General features: G+C 49.0%; 1 protein-coding gene across 8 annotated transcripts in view; it reads left to right on the top strand.

Moving 5' to 3' along the window:
* The window catches only part of LOC8032340, a 50,161-nt gene extending 33,569 nt beyond the window's left edge, over window positions 1–16,592 (top strand). For 4 of the 8 annotated variants that reach the window (XM_029984666.3, XM_029984668.3, XM_029984667.4 and 1 more), the window contains exons 10-15: window positions 2,465–2,595; window positions 4,537–4,745; window positions 6,190–6,501; window positions 11,500–11,588; window positions 13,113–13,291; window positions 14,957–16,592. In XM_029984666.3, the coding sequence (XP_029840526.2) occupies window positions 2,465–2,595; window positions 4,537–4,745; window positions 6,190–6,501; window positions 11,500–11,588; window positions 13,113–13,291; window positions 14,957–15,092 (1,056 nt within the window). In that variant the 3' untranslated portion in view covers window positions 15,093–16,592. The remainder of the gene's footprint in view (window positions 1–2,464; window positions 2,596–4,536; window positions 4,746–6,189; window positions 6,502–11,499; window positions 11,589–13,112; window positions 13,292–14,956) is intronic. The other 4 variants (XM_029984669.3, XM_040499407.2, XM_040499406.2 and 1 more) reach the window with 1 other exon arrangement.
* The last annotated feature ends 507 nt before the right edge of the window (window positions 16,593–17,099 follow it).

Below are 17,099 nucleotides of genomic sequence, written 5' to 3' on the forward strand. Positions count from 1 at the left end.
CTAACGCTTCCCCAGCGTGTCACTTGTTCATGATGCTTGCTATGGCGGTCGTTGCGATGCTCGTTCATGACAATTTTTTCATGAGAAAGGCTGTCTAAAACACAATCTGTGTTAAAAGGAAAAAGAAAAAAAAAGCATTGAGCTGGTTGAGCATGTCAGCAATGGTTGTGCAAAAATATCCTTTTATTTTGTAGTATTAAAGCGGTAGCTTTATAGGGCTAACCAACGTCAGGAGCCACATAAATATGAAATGTGTAGGTCGGTCAGTTCATAACCACTAAACAATCTTGAAAAAAAATGGCAACGGGTAACAGGGATCGAACCCCGGCCACCAACGGGGAAGCCGAGTGCGCAGCTGACTACGGTACGAACCTGGCACGCAGGAACAGGAGGAGCAGGGGCAGGTGGTGTAGAAAGAGCGTGCGGAACCAAGAGGAGTGGAATGGGCAAGAAAGCACGCTTCTTTTTCGGTGACTTAGAAAATTCAGTGCAAGGACTTTGTATCCAAGTGGTGCTGAAGGGAAGCACGTGCAGCTCACAAAGTGACAGTGGTGCGGCATAGTCTGTTTCCATGCAAAACCCTGCTGTAGGTGCCTCCTGAAGTAAGAGCACCATCCATCTCAGGCACTGAAAGACTAAGGGTGTATTCCACTCGTAGATGCTGAGCACTCCAAAAGCACACCTTTCGGAGCGAGCATATTCTGCTGGCAGATGCGGCTCAGGTTGGTCATCTTCCACTCGTAGATTTGTGGCAGCACCCGCCCCGTGGAACGCCTCCAATCCCGCCGTACTTGGTCCGTGGAATTTCAGAGAGCTTGGCAGAAGTTGACAGAAGCGCGCTACATCGTTTTCTTCAACTCGGCGGTGCGCATGCGTGTCGAGGTCGCGAGGTCGTCGGACCAGGCGGGCCGTCGGTTGTTTACGCGGGATCGTGACAGCACAAATGCTTTTATGTCACGTAGACCAAGGGTACAAAGCCATGACTGGAGCGTGGCAAATTGTAAGCTCTGACATTTGTAATCTTGAGGGGAAGAAAGAGGAAAAGAATGACAGAAAATATGAAGGAGGCAGATGTAAGGTTAGGCCTGTTCATTTTGCGGCCACTGATTGTTTTCCTTTTTACACTGTGTGCCGTCGGCGTTTTCTCGTGCGATGAAAAGTAAAAGAAGAAAAGATTAGGCAACGACTGTGCAAGTGATGGTATGTTACCTCTGTGTTTACTAAAGACTTACCAGCAGTCTGAACTTCACCGATGGCGATCGCTATGTGTGCCCCACCACTTTGAGGCGTTCAAAAGCTATGTGACAAGAGCAAACGCGGACGTCTTCGGCATTATTTGTGACATAGGCTCTGTGGTACGGATATTTTCACCCGGCCTATGTCGCCCATTATTTTTGCAGCTGAACAGTGACCGTTGTGACTGGTCGTCGGAAAGCTAAGTCGGTTGAGGCATTGGTCGGCTTGTCAAGTTGAAGCAGCGACCATTTTGGACGGCCAATTGTCTCGGGCGAGTAGCTGCAAAAATGCGAGTCCATCTTCCCCTCGTCAGTTTATAGCGGGTCGTCCCACAGAGTGTAATTTTGCCTCCCTCGCGGATTTTGGAAAGCGCTCTGAATCTACCAGTGGAATTTACCATAAGGGTCATTTTGCCCTAGGCACCACCGCAAGCACCACCCACCCTAAAGCTACCGCATTTAAGCACTTTTAAAACAATGACCAAATGTGCAGCCATTTTCTGGTTTGCCTTTTCTTTTCCCTCTTGTCTTTCATATGTAAATTATTCTTTTGTTGTTTTTGCTCGTTTGGCTTTTATCTGCAAATGAAAAGAGTTGCTTTCTTTTCTTTTCGCGTCCCACGCTTGTTTTTCTAACTTCAGCTTTCTTTTTTATTTTTTATTCTCACGTTCCGTGGCCCAAGCTGTCGAGGTCGTGGCCGCGCGCATGCAAAAGCGCGGCGAGGCGCATGCGCGAGCAATGGCGTTCGTTGTTTCTACCAACTATGTTTTAACCAGGTTCTGCTTTATTTAGTGGTTCTCGGATGCTCATTTTGGTATGCTCCCGTTTTTGCGGTCTTCAGTATAGGCAAAGACGCGCCGAAATTACAATTGGGAGCTGAAATTAACATACTTTTATACCCATATGGAATTACCGATATACCAATCTACTTTGCGATCTCCTTTGAATTCAATGCATATGGGTTTGACGGTATAGTCACGAACCACTTAAATGCGAGGCGTGGCTTATGTTCACGCTTTCCACTTGGTTTTCCGGCGTTCTGTTTGGCTGGTGCTGTAACTTCATTGGCCGCAGAGAGACGACGAGATGCCAGAGATTCGCCGCATCCTGCGTTAGGCCGTCCGTCGGTTAAAAAGCTGCCGGTGTGAGCGCGCAACTCCGTCCAGCCTCACGCTTGGGGAGTTGCCGGCACAGGCGGTTTGCCCGGAGCTTCTTTGCCCCCTCCCCAGGTGCTGCCCCCCCTGGGGCGGCAGGGCCCCAAGGAGCGGGAGGCTCCCGAGGGGGACCTGGCCCCCCTGCTGGAGCCCCCCCTGCAGCTGGACGCCTGGGACTGCCAGAGGCCCCAGACAGCTCCCGCCAGGTACCGTACCGCTCTCCGCCCCCTTCTCCGCACGTTCCTTTCCCGCGAGTCTGGCCGCCAGGCACAGACGCCGGGCAGGGGTCGTGTTGCGGAAATAGTTTGTTGCTGTGGCCGCCAACGGGATAAGAATTGCGGGGCACCTCTGTCGGGTGCCCGGCCACCGGCACATGCTCGTTGCCCTCCGTCGTGCTTCAACTTTGTGTACATGTTCAGGGCTCGTAAAATGCCGAAGTGTCGCCGGAGGCGGGACGGCTGAATTATCTCCCTGCCGTCCTCATCCCATTGTGACTACAGTATTACCGTAAAATACGGTAATACTGTTTGACGCTTGTCCAGTCAAATGGGGTGCTGAATGTATGTTTTCAGAATTTTCAAGTTTGGCTTGGCAAATGTTAATAGTAGTGGGTACTTGGGAACGAAGCAGGCACTTCTGCGGTATTTTACGGTATATTGAAATTGAATCGAGGTTTATCAGTGTCTGTCCTGTCCAGGCACTTCTCCACTGTGCAAAATTAAAGATAAAATTCCGGTGGTTTTTGGAACGATTGCGAGTGGGCAAATGGGAGAGTAAGGACATGAGCAGAAAATGGAACTTCGTACGTTTGGTTGCTGGGGATTTTCTGACCGCATGTTCCTGAGAAGATGCCAGAGACGTGAACTGGGCCTGCTTTCGTAGGGTGCGTGTGCAGATAGGAAATGTTGAGTTTGAAGTGAAAGGGTAGCAAATAGTGGGAATAGTGGTTTTGGTTGGATGTTTTCGAATTGAATATCAAATTGTTTTTTTTTTTGCCTTTCACTGTACTTTGCACTGTGCTTGAAAACGAAAGTCCAGCTGAACTATTGAAAGTTCTTCCCAAGCTTCTGCCTGTCCTCTATTAAGCTAGGTTAATCTTATCTAGCTACCTATATTTATGAACTGTGGCCAGCCTGGTGCGGCCCTAGCCTCCACCGTGGTAGCAGAAAACTAGCGACACGAGTCGTTGCGGCAGATTGAGGAACTAGGTCTGGGTAGAAGGCAAAATCTGCACAAAGCCGCTGACAGATGGCTCTAAACAGCGCCGATCGCGCAGCGTAGGGGCCGCAACTGCCGCAGCCTTTCCTCTTTTTTTCGTCCGTTTCATTCCGTGTATTCTATGTTGTGGACGTTTGTTACTCTGACCCTGTTGGTTCATTTGCGATTATCGAAGGTAGCATGTTTGAGCTCCGAACATTTGAATATACAGCTTCCGTGCTCAGCAGCCATCTTCGATTCTGTGTTGAACAGCCATCTTCAAAAAACGCACGACTTGCGCAGTTACAGGTACACAGCATTGTATCGGACAACAAAGAAATCTGCCAAATTTTTATTTCTATTTTTCAAACAACAATACAGTGTTGCAGGTACTTGCTCTTGAGGCATCCAAGACCGGATTGCGGACTTGTTGAAGGGATGCTGAACCTGAATTTGAATTTCGCAAAATAAGCCTGCAGATGTGTTGAACGGGATGCTAATAACTCCGAAACATCACTCATACATTGAAATCTCAAACGGATGGTCATATTTTCTGGAAAAGAAGGCCGTGATCAGGCGAGGAATGTGACGTCACAATTCTCTTAGAACAGTTTTGAGGGGAAGCAGCCTCGCTTCTCTCTTGTTTCCTTCCGTTCACCTGCTCGAGGGGACGAAGTGAGGAGGAGAGGGAATGAGAATCTCGACGTCGCATGTCTCGTCAACCTCGTCAGCCATGTTCAATCGTGCGCTTCTTTTTAAAAAATACAGCCATCCGTTAGAGACATCGCTGTATGAGAGATGTTTTGGGGTTTTTCAGTGTCCCCCCTACCCCTCAAGCCTTGTTTCGTGAGCTCAAAATTTCAGTTCAGCATTCCTTTAAACAGTACCGTTAAAGAGTAAACGCAGAGCTGCAATTTGTGAACTGGTATGCAGTTGTTTTTTTTTCACAGTTTTTTTCCCCGGATTAGGTTTGTGCGGCTGTCGGTGCTGCACTCTGCGATCCGTCCCTCGGCCGTCTCCTCGCCCTGCTCCCCGGAGAAGAGCCGAGAGTCTGACGGAGAGGCGGAGCTCTCTACGGACTCCCTGGGCGACCTGCCGCCCTCGGCCAAGGAGGACGGCCCCCTGTCTTCACCCAGTCCGCTCGTCCACTCTTCGGAAGGTGCGTCCGCCCCCAAACGCGGCTCTTGTTTTGACGTAGGGTAGGCAAGCGTAACCTAGTCTAGTGCCACAGTGCCTTTTTGCCTTTTTGCCAGAACTGGAGATTGAAGCTAACGAAAGCACGCTTGGATTCCATTTTCTACGTATTTTGTCAATAAAGGGAACGTGGGCGTTATTTTGTTTAGATGCCACTACTAGAAGCTCGTTACATGGCACGTAAACAGCGTCTCGGTAAGGATCATGGCCCGGCCCCGGAAAGGGGCTCTGCCCCCCCCCCCCCCCCCCCCCCCCCCCCCCCCCCCCCCCCCGGATCTCACCAGGGGAGGCATGAGCCCCGATGCCCCCCCCGTAGTCTACGCCTATGTTCGTAATACATAAATCAAATATAAAAAAATTACTTAAAGTAGATAAGAAATAAAATCAATAAATAAATAAGGTATAAAAATAAGAGAATAAAATAAAAATAAACGACAGAATAGACAGTGAAAAGATAAAAAAATCTAGCACAAATGACTCGCGGAGTGTGGTTTGTGCTGGACACATTCTGTGCTTCCTGTTTTTTTTTGTCAGCATGTTTGAACCTGTATCATTTTTTTAGTGGACCGCGGTAAGACAGTAGCAAACCAAAAATGTAACAATCGCTACCCGCTTTCGGGGTCCCACGCACTAGACGAGAAGACGCTCTCCTACAGCAACATATTTCTTGTGGCCTCTCAGGGCTACAGGCAGATACTATAATTATTTGAACTACGGTGCCCGGAACAAGTCTTCGACCGGCGCATTTGGCGTTGCATCCCGCCCGCGTGTCGAAAGAGGTCCCAAAGGGGCGACAAATTGTGTCGCGGGAGCAACTGTAGTCGTGCCGTCAGACTTCGCGATCCCGGCGGTTGGTCATAGAGATGCCGGCCAAAAGGGCGAGAGAATGGGAGGGTTGCCGCCGTTGTCCCATCTCGCGTCTGCTTTGGTTTCTGTCGGGCGGGAGAGCGGGCGTCTTCCACACTAACCTTTGCTGCCGCGCCACCGCCAGGATTGCTACAGGCAACAGCATAATGCTTTTTCGACGTAGTCCGGGGGAAATTGAGGGACCACGTCGGAGGACTCGGTAGACATGCCGGTCACGGACGCGTTCCTGGCACCGTAATTTAAATGGAGGTCAACATTGTTTTCTCTCAGAGCTCTAAAGTTGGAGGTCGTGACCTATAGTCGTATACCTAAATGTAGGCTTATAATGGGGAACAAAATTTCCGAGCCCGTCGAGCGAACTGAGGTGCCTCCTTGGGTCGGTTGGTGCTCCTGGCACGCCGTTGCGACGCGTTGAAGCTTCATGCTTGTGCAGGTGGAGAGCGGTACTAAAGCCTTGGGCGGACGTAGCACTCGATTACAAACTTGAAACTCCACTTCCTCTTTATTTTTTTTATAAATGTCTCGCAATTCTTTGCTCGTAGCGGGGAACCGGCCGGAGGGCTACGCCCTCCACCGGCGCCTGGCGCGCGTCGTGGCGGAGCGGTCGTCGCCGGGATTGGCGCAGCGGAGGCAGCCGCCCAGTCCTGCCCTGGGCCCTCGCACGGGGGCGGAGGGCATCCGCTGGGCTCTGGCGGGCGGGAGGACGTCGTCGTCTTCACGCCTGGCGGTGATCCCCCTGTTCCGCAAGGTACATGGCGAGCTGCTGCAGGCGAGCAACGAGCTCCGGCGCAACCTGTCGAGGCTGGGGCGCCTGGCGGCAGACCACGAGGGCGAGGAGAGCCGCATCCCCGCCGGTCAGTGCCAGGCGGCCAGAGTTTTCGCTGCCACAGTCCAGGATGGCGCTGGTTCTTGCGGCTTTTCGGCGCCTCTTGGCGATTTGCGTCATTGCCGTTTCTTTACCGTGAAACAGTCTGCTGTCTCTTTGGCATTTTCCAAAGGCATTCTAAATGCCTTTGGGGTGCCTCAGTGTTCTTCTGTTTAGGGAGATGCCATCCTTTGAATTACTCGATGCCGACAGCCAAGTTCGCACAGAAAATACAAAGAAATCGTTGAGAGAAAATGTCGCCGTAGCACAGTCAGTGCATTGAGCTCGTGCAGGGACATGCTCTTTCATGCGCTTCGTGACAAAAAAATAAGCGTTGGGAACAAAAAGGTAAGGTGTCATCACCTTAAAGGGGTACGGAAACCAAATTCTAGAGCCCATCTCTTTGCTTGAACATAAAGAGGGTTAAAGTAGGACTTCACCAATACCAATATTCCGTAGGATAACGCGAGAAAACAAATTTTAAACTGAATAAAACGATAACCAAAAACCACCTCGTGGATGTCTGTGAAGCATCGATGGAATGTCGTGACGACAACATGCCCGTAAGAGCAGCGCCACAGCGGGAAGTACGGCCACTCATAGGCATTACTTAGGCCTGAATTTAGTACCGAGGCGCTTTGATGGAGAAAGCAACAGCAGAGTTGGCCACCGTTCGTTTTAGTATCGGGCGGTCTTTCCGGCAACGCTTCTTTGGGCTGGTTTGGAGATTGTGTACGTGCAATGTAATATTCACGCTACGAATTGTCTGTTTAAAGGGGTACTCCACCGATTTTTTGAGCTACCTCAACTAACTATATTTCCGGATTCCCCAGCCTTTAGCCTTTCCGGTATGCTATTTAGCATCGCGAAATACATAATAGGTATTGTGAAATCGGCAAATGAAAATGGTGCAAAAACTAATATTCAAATATTCGCGCACTTTTCAGTGCCGTGACGTCAGTGGCAGGCAGGCTTGCCAATCGAGCAAGTAGTCTAAAAATAGAATATGGCAATCATTTCTTCCGTGCTGGAGCGCGGATACGGGAGCGAGCTTCCAAAGCACTCATTTGACACCATGAAACTGCTTCAAATCCGTTGGGAACAACTTCTGTAGTCCAAAAAGTTAACCCCTGCCTTCCACTGACGTCACTTTGTTGTTGTTGCCAGTAGAGACTTTCAGTTTGAAAAACATGGTGAAGACCAAAAAAGTAAATTCAATAACTTCGCGAAAAAGCAATATTTTGACCTAATATTTGGGATACTATTTTAGCAATGTTTGTTGGCTAGTTTAGCAAAATTTCAAGCAAATCGGAGACAATGAAAAAACCGGTGGAGTACCCCTTTAAAACAGGCCCGCATGCCCACCTTTCCTGATTACGAAATAGCTGCCTTCGTCGACCGCAACTGATAACGAACTCGATCACTAAGAAGTCAACACAACTACCATCGTTGCTAAAAGGAGACGGCCCGTACGGCTCTGCAAAGCGGCGCGCATGTAAACAAATATTTGCGGCGCTTTTCGGGGATGAGGGAGAGAGCCAACGTCCAGGAAGATACGTTTGGAGTAAAAGAGTGTCAGCGTTCTTGGTAGCCGCTTCGGGATCGGTCTTTCACAACCGATTTTATGAACTGCTGGGCCTCTAGACAATCGCAACTCGATGCTGACGAGACGCTCGGCAGAGAAAGATTGGACCGGCATTGAGTCGCTCCCAAAAACTGCTCTAACTCGACATGTGTTGGCGTATCATGTCGAAATAAAATGGACATCTAAACAAAAGTGTACGTACCCATGTCGCGAAGGCAATTCATATGGCGTTTATTTGAGCTCCATAACACACACACAAAAAAGGAAATAGAATTTATAGGAGTGTCTCCTTTTTCGACGAAACATTGGTCACGCTGCATCTGAAGGGACGACGGGGGGAGAGACTGACCTTCTTACCCCAAATTAGAGGTCAGGGATCAAACTATTCATACGAGGAGGGTCCACAAAGGTCGCGTGGGCGTATTCCATTCATCAAGCCAGCCGGTCGTGTGCAGGTGGTCTTGCCCCGGATCGTCGAAGTGTTTTGCTAAGCCTAGCGTCTTCGGTGGTCGCTTGGTCGGTGGGTCCTTGTCGTTGTAGTTTTTTTCAGGTATCCGTGGTTCTTCCGTTTGTCTCCGCCGCGGTGTTCAGTTTCAATTACTTTTTTTTTCTTCTTTTCTCTTGTTGGGACGCGCACAGAGAGCACATAGAAATGCATGTTGGTCGTCGCGAAGACGTAAGCGTGCGATGTGGCTGGCGATGTAAATTTGATCACAAAAAGTCCGTAAAGCTTTGTAGCTGTCGTAGGCGTGGTCGTAGGATCTCATCGTAGCGTGCGAAAAACTTGCGATAATTTCGCTTCGTAAATACGGTACTTAGGTTTTGCTGTAAGATCGTTTTGTGAATAAGCTCTGTTACCTGATGCGGACGATGAAGACAAGACAGATGGGTCGTACAAATACGACTCTAGGCAGAATCGCTTCTCGGCCATCATGGCCTGGTGATGTAGCGGCGTGGCGGCTTCTTCGTCCTTATTAATGTCATCTACCGACCGCTCTCGTCGCGTTGGTCGGCGACCATTCACTTGAAGCCGCTCCGCCGGCTCCACAGTATGCTACTACAGCCCTCGGGTACTTCGACTATGTGAGATTGTAACACGCTGATGCCACCAAGTGGCAAGACTCATAACTACGGTACGCTTGGCCCTCCGAGTCATGATGACGTCAAGACCGCGCCGGATCTCCCGAGATGCATCGCGCTCTTCGACGGCTGATTTTGAAGCGCTCGCTGAAATCCAGGCATTTAGAACGAAAAATACAGCCATCCGCTTGAAATATGACCATGCGATTATCAATTACAGGTTTATCTGATTCCATTTGACTTATCTCTAGGTGTTTCCTGTATATTTTAAGTTTCGATTCAGTATCCCTTTAAGCAAAGCGCTCATGGAGGCACCCTACTCCTGAGGAGATCACTTTCTTTGTTGCATTTCGTGGGTGCTGTCGTTGTCGATATGGCGTGGCTTTGGCTGGGATATCACCGGCAAAACAGCGCAATCATGTTCATCGTGGCAAAATGAGAAAGACAAGCCGACAGCAGAGCACCAATCACAACCGAGAATCCGGCCACTGAAGGTTACGGGCGACGACAAATAGAAGAGTAACACTCGTTTTCATGTTTTACACTGTCAAATTAGTTTGTCCCTCTTGTTAGATGGCTGACCTGTTGGCAGAAAACAAATAAGGTGTCATGAGAGACCTGGAGAGCCGTACGAGATTTTAGCAAGTCGGCATTGATAACAGTTACTCCCGCACCCGTATCCATGATGGCGGTGATGTTTTGCTATATTCCTTGAAGGCAAACGCTTAGTTGTGGTGCCCTCGAGTAGTTTGATGATATCGACAAAATGGAGGACTCGATGAACTATGTGGGATCCTGCCCCTTCGGTCTTGCTCGGTAGTTTCCCTGCTGGCTATGTGGAGTCAGGAGGCAAGTCTGGGCAATGTGTTCCTCGTGGTTTCGGTTAAAGCACCGGCGTTGAGTGTTTCCGGAGCGTGAACTCCGTAGACCACGGGGAACCATGCCTTTGAGCATCGGAAGGTTGTGCAGACTCGATTGCCGAGTTGGTGGCGTCCACATCCAGTGCATGGGCCAATGCAGACGGAATCATGCATGGACGTGCAAGTCTTACAAAGTGCTAGATCTCGGCATCGTTAATCGCATCAGTGAACGCCTACGTTGACAGTTCGCCTAGCACTGTTTCGGGGAACCAAACAAAAACTTTAATTGTCAAACGCTCGACTGCATTGGCTAGTTCCTGGAGAGTGCTTGCTGTTTGGCGATGACAATTGCAGGGTCGTCGGATTATATCGTAGAAGATGTTCCCAAACAAACGGCCTGTGGACCCCAACCGAAGCTTGAAGGTATAGGACGTTACTTCCGTTGTTGCTCGACCCTTCTCTTGGTGCCTCAGGGGAAGCATGCAGCTCCAGGCGTTGGACCCTGGACTCCATTGATTGAAGAGTATTATCCACTTGTTGACTCATGGTGGTGACTCGCTGCTCCACTGTGGTTTCCACTTGAGCAAGACAGCTGGCCAGGTGACCACCGAAGGCTTCCAGCAGGTTGGCGGAACTGGCTGCATTGCTTTCAGCTAGTCAACGGTACAACCCCTCCGTGGTCTGTCATTGCAGAATCCGTTGCATCCTCACTTGCCTCTGCGGCAGCCACTTGCCATCGGGTATCCATAGGCGATGATCCCTCCACTGCCACCAAATGTCGCGGTTAATGGGGTTTGTCCTATTTTAGTCTGTCTATTCCTAGCATCCATCGGTCCATTCTCGTCTTTTTCCTCTTATTTCTGTCACGTTATCTTCTTCCTTGCTGCCCCTTACAATATTCTTGCAGTTGTCTATACGTTTCATAACGTCAGCTTTATGCTGACGTTATTTTTTGGCAACCTAATGTAGCCGTCAAGCGCCACTTTTCAGGTGTGGGAATGGGCTCAGTGTTTTCATTCCTAGGAGTTCAAAGGAATGGCATTATTGGAAAATTAAATTCTGTGGAATGGGAATGGAATGGGGGTGCTCATTCCGCAACTCTGTTCTGCGGTACGAAGCTCAATTCAAAGCACCGAGTTTGCCTGAGAAGCATAGAGATACGTGAATAGTGGTTTCTCCGACAAAAAAACTGCTGCGCTTTTCAGAAGTCGCCGACTCGTTTAAGCTTTTTTAAGGACCTCCGCTCAGAGGATATGAGCGTGATGAATCAACAGCAGAAAGGTGACCCAATTAGGACTGAACGAGTTAAACCTTGTTCTTTCTCTCCATCGGCCGGTTTGTATGCCGCTGCAATTTTTTTACAGTCAAATGGAAGCCCGGAGTGCTTCGTATAGTGTGCACAACATGATCACTTGAAGATGTGGGTTTGCGTATGATTATTTATGGTGCGCGTGTCTTGCAGAGCCCAAGTCCAACGGCCCTTCCGAGAACAGTCCTGAGCGGCAGTCCACCAGCGCGGGTCCGTCGGCCGGGGCCAAGTCGTCTGCTCCTGTGAGTTTCACTAGCAGGATGCAGGGTGCCACCAGCTTTCATGCAATGTTTCTAGCAGATGAGAGACAAAACTCGAGCGCATTCCAGGAGCGTTGAGTTGCATTTACCGTACAATACCATGCACGTGCCCCCATCACAATAAGTGCCCCCCGCTACTTTCAAAAGGTTTAGAAACTACCTAAGCAAGGGACAAAATAAGCGTGTAGCATAACTTCTTTTTTTTCAGGAATATTTTTTTATTTTGTGGCATACCACGTGCGTTATAAGGACATTGAAAGTAGACTGTTTTTGTAAATACTGTGTTCCTTGGAGCAGCCGTTGGAAAAGTTTTGAAAATGATTGCAAGGTGCTGAAAGGTGGATGAAACTTTTGTTGGATGTTCAGAAGACGCACTAAACGATGCCGGTCAGTTTGAACGACGACAAATCGAGCGGCCTTGTATGATGGGTATCCCCTTGAGAAAATATATTTTTGAGATAAGACCACTTTTCCATTTACTATTGTTAAAAGCAAAATTTTCTTTTCTTGAGACGTCAGCCCCCTTCCTTCTCACCCTCTTTCATTGTTCTCTCACTGGCAGGAGACATTGTTGACGAACCCTTCAATTGAAACCGGCGCAAAAAAGATTCCCTGCTCTCACCTGACCAGTGGGAGAGGGTTGAGAGAAAGTGGGGAGGAGGGTACTCAGTTTGTTTGAAAAGTTTCTTGTTGGTTGGCCCTTAAGGAACGGTTGTGTGCATTTGTCTGAAAAGATAGACTGAATTTAGTTCGTTTGCACTCTGGGAAATACTCAACGCTTCTTGAATATTTTCCGTCTCATTGAACCCTGGCGAATAGCAATTTACCTCCTTCTTTGCAGTAGGGATGGGTGACATCTATCTTCCCCCCAGTCCTTTATTTGCAGTGCTTTGAGTTACAAGAAAAGCCATTAAATGGCGCATGCAATTGTTAACGATTGACATTTGGTGCTGCATCATAGCATTGATTGTTGCAGTAGGTACTTTCTTAACAAGGTAGTGAAATTGAGATGTAGGCAACGCATGCAAGGAGATAAAAGAAATATCTGATCAGGATAAAGATAAGGATAATCTCGGGAATATGGGATAATGGTAAGACAAGGTGCAGCGTGGTCTTGAGGCAAAGCGCCGGCCTATGGATTCCTAGGCGGCAACTTCGAATCCCGGCCGGGGTGCCCGCAATCTGACGGAGGCTTATTGCGGAAGAGGTGTCATGTAGTCGGCATTTTGATTGATAATACCAAAAGATCCCCAGGTGGTTGAAATTAATCCTCGGTCCTCCACTGGGGCATGCCAGATGCCCTTCGTTGGTTTGGTACGTAAAAACTCCAGATTTTATGAGATTCAGGGAAAGCTAGAGATGAGATGGCGGAAATGCATGCCAGGATAAGATGAGAGGCAGTTAATGTGACGGATGAGATGTAGGGAATGCGAGATGAGAAGATCAGGATAAGGCAAGAATGCAAGGAATGTGAGACGAGATGCTGAGGGGATCCGGGTGGTGCAGGCACCGCAGGTGGTATCCTCCGCCGTGGACGAGTGCCCCAAGGAGAACAGCGAGACGGGGGAGAGCTCGCAGGAGTCTAGTCAGTCGCAGCTGCCCCCGCTCAAGGGAAAGAAGAAGCTGGCCAAGCGCTGCTCCTGGTGCAACCGCAAGACGGGCCTGGCCTCCACCTACGTCTGCAGGTGAGGAGGGCTGCACCGCCGCTCAGCGGCAGAGGGGGCAGGCCGTCCCGAACGAGGCGTGGTTTGTCGGGGAGCCTCACCAAATTGCTCCTGCAATGACGCTCCTCACTACGCTCCTGCCTGGCAATCTGTGTGCCGTGCTATTTAAGCTGTGGGTTTGAGAGTGTGTCTTTGGTGACACAAGCTCTTGTGCGAAGCAGCACCTTCTAAACTTGAATCGTGGGTTCTCAGACTGGGTCCCAAGAACCCCAGAGGTTCTCCAGAGTACCCTCGTGGGTTCCTCGAGCTCCCAAATTTTCCTGGCCGCCCGTTTCCGAAGCAAGTGTTCTTCCTGTTCAAGCACTATTTTAGCAGGCCTCAGTCACCCATTGATGCATAACTATAGGCCAAGCACTCCTCAGTGTGTGCATTGTCATTTATAAGGTCTCTAAGCTTCTCCACTGCATTATAGGGCCAATGCTTAGACTAGGAGAGGATCTCGGTTGTTGTTGGGGGCAAAAGTGGGTTCCTCGAGATTAAAAAGTTTGAAAATTCCCGCTCTAAAATAACGTGCCTGCTTTTGTATTTCTTGGACTGTTGTGCACAATACTTGAAAGGGAGTTATAGGAGCTCTGGTTTGCTGGCTTTGCCATTGTCTTATATTTTACATTAATGGAAGCGAAGAGGACCTGCTCATTTTCCTAGCTGTTGCAAAAATAATAAAAAAGACAGATTGGCTCGAATGACCCAGTGTGGTGCTGCCGACATGGCCCTTTCAACTGGACGGATGGATGAAATGTCTGTTTTACAGCGAAGCTGTTACCTTCTAGGATGTGGGAAAAAAATGCGTCCGCAGATTTTCACAAAAAAACTTCCCATTAGTCGTGACAAGTATGCATAAATAAAAATAAAAAGAGGGGGCTACCAGCATGAGTCAGCCTTCCTTGGCATTATTAGATAGTGAGGTCCCCATCCCTTGTTTTCATCTTTAGGCATTGTCTTCGAGGTCGTCCTCAAGGTCATCCTAGAAGTCGTTCTCGAGGTCATGCTAGGTGTCCTCCTCGATGTCGTCCTAGGAGTTGTCCTTGAGGTTGTCCTAGACGTCATCCTCGAGGCCGTCCCAGAAGTCGTCCTCGAGGTTGTTTTTGAGGTCATCTGAGAGGTCGTCCTTGAGGTCATCCTAGAAGTCATCCTTTAGGTCGTCCTTGAGGTCATCCTAGAAGTCATCCTTTAGGTCGTCCTTGAGGTCATCCTAGAAGTCATCCTTGAGGTCGTCCTAGGTGTTGTCCTCTAGGCATCGTCCTAGAAGTCGTCCTTGAGGTCATCCTAGACGTCCTCGAGGTTGTCCTAGGAGTCGTTTTTGAGTTCGTCCTAGAGGTCGTCCTAGACGCCGTCCTCTAGGCATCGTCTTAGACGTCGAAAAAATAACAACTTTGCTCATCTTCCAACTTCACGTAAAATGGAAGGGCTCTACAATTTTTCTTTTTAAATCTTCGCCATCCAAACAAAGCTAGTGGGAAAGTGGGAAAGGTCCCCATGGGGTGGTGCTGTCGTCAATTTGTGACGTTTGGCACTCGAGTCAGTTGGAGGGCTTTTTTTGCACACTCGGCTGGGTGTTTCAAAGCGAACAGTAGAACCTTTTTTGCGGTATCAGACCCCAAAACTTCGCTTCGCACTTTGTCGCAGGTGCGGCAAGAACTTCTGCGCCGCGCACCGCTACGCGGAGCTGCACCACTGTTCCCACGACTACAAGACGGAAGGCCGCCACATCTTGCAGAGGAACAACCCGGTTGTCAAGGCTTCCAAGTTGCCCAAGATCTAGTTCCTGCCTGCCGCCATTTACACCCGCACCACGACCTTCCGCCACCACCACTTTCCGCCACCACCGACTGCCGGGAGCCATCGCTACCACAGGATGGCTACGGGGAAGAAACTGATTTAGTTTTATTCACACTTTTTTTTCTATTTTCCTATATTGTCTTTTTCTTCCCCGTATTCTAGTTCTCGCCGCTGTTATACCGGGCACGATGCGTTGCTTGATATGTCAAACAAGGTGTTCTGCTCTTTTTTTTTTTCTTTTTCCTTCAGTCATTGTACCTCCGCCCAGCTTGATTCTTGTCTCTAGAAGACAAAGTTTGGAAAATTTTTTAAAATAAATTGCTCCTCCTTTTTTCTCCGGTTGTAACGACGGCCTGCGTAGAGAATGCCGGAGGCTAAGGGTCGCTTCTGTTTTTCTTCTGTTAGCATCTTCATTTATTTTCCATTGTTTTTGACCTAGGTTTATTTTTCGTCTTAGCACCAAGTATAGGTGCATTTCCGGGGAACTAGTTTGGGGGTCGGAGAGATCGGAGGACGGTTTTTCAATTTAGGGCCGCATGTTGTATACTTGAAATGCTTGTGTGGTGTTTACACACAGGCTTCGCGAGGGTCTACTACCTATAGAAAAACAAATTTGCCTCGTTTGACGACGGAGCCCGTTTTTGCTCCGTTAGACGTTCGAGGCGAGCCCGCCTGTAGGGAGCGAGAGGCGTTTTGATAAAGCTAGGATTCTTCCTTCGTGTAGGCCGCGTCGAAGGCACGCTGCTAGGTTACCGTACTCTACCATCATCACGAGATATGCAAAGGTACGTCAACGTTTTGCGAGGGCCGCCCTCGAGGCGTGCGTGCAAAGAGTTGCCAAGGAGACGATCCCCGTGAAAGAGGGTCATAGCACCGTTCCATGTGCCGCCCACCCCCTGGCTGACACGGGTATTGAAGACTCGTACTTGTTAATGCATTCCCGTCACTGCGCAAGCCAGATAAAGTCTTCATGACCACCTTCTGGGTCTGTACACGGGAAGCTGCGGTTTGGCAAGTGTGGTGTAGCTTTTGCTCGTGCCAGCCTAGGGGGTGGGCGGAATCTCGGGTCATTGAGCAGAATCATTCTCGCGCTACTTCTGAAGATAGAGGAATGCATTTGGTATATATTTTTTGTCCCCGTCTTCTGAATCTGTATGCCGTCTCGGCTTGCGGAGGGTACGTGGCAAATGCTACAAGCTGGAGCTCGTGGATTTCAAAAGCACTTCCCTTCTTGGAACGTGCATGCTCTAGCACTTGTGGCCTTTGCTCCGTAGTCGCCGCGGGGTCGAACCGAGTGTCATAGGAGTCCTAAGCATAATTCAACTTTTATTTTTTGTTGTAGGTGTTCCCATTTACACTCATTTGTTTGTCAGAATGAAGCTCCGTGCAACAGTTTTTGTTTGAAAACAGGTTGTGCCACAGACATCTTTGGAATTGTATGGAACATGTGCATTTTGCATTAGTAAAACACTTGCAAAAAGAAGTGTGGACCTGTGGTGACTTGTTGCCCCTTTGACTGCACAGGCGACAGGAAGGCTGTTTTTTTGCAACGAGAATCTCCATCTTTTGGGAACGGGCTGACAAAACCAGCAGGAGTCTGTTCAGGTTTGCAGCATCAAGCACAAAGGAATTTAAATTTTACATGTTTGGATAATTCAAAGCCGAGCTTTAATTTAAACGGTGGCGTATAACATGGGTTCTCAAACGGTTTCTAGAAACTCGAAGGTTCCCCAACGTGCCCAATTTCCTTGGCCATCTCTGCCGTGCCTTTCCAATTTGACCATTATCTGAGCAGACGACAAATACTCAATGGTGCATAACTGTGTCCCAAACACTCCCAGTATGTGCATGCATTATTGCTTACAATGTCTCTCGGCTTCTCGACTGCTTTACTGCATCACTGCCAATGTGTCGGTCGAGAAAGACTGGTGTTCCTTGAGGTCAAAAAAGTTTGAGGACCACGGATATGTGCGAGAGAATTGTAATTTTA

This window comes from Ixodes scapularis, unplaced genomic scaffold (assembly GCF_016920785.2).
Source record: "Ixodes scapularis isolate PalLabHiFi unplaced genomic scaffold, ASM1692078v2 PGA_scaffold3__209_contigs__length_174095766, whole genome shotgun sequence".
NCBI classification, from domain to species: Eukaryota; Metazoa; Arthropoda; class Arachnida; order Ixodida; family Ixodidae; genus Ixodes; species Ixodes scapularis.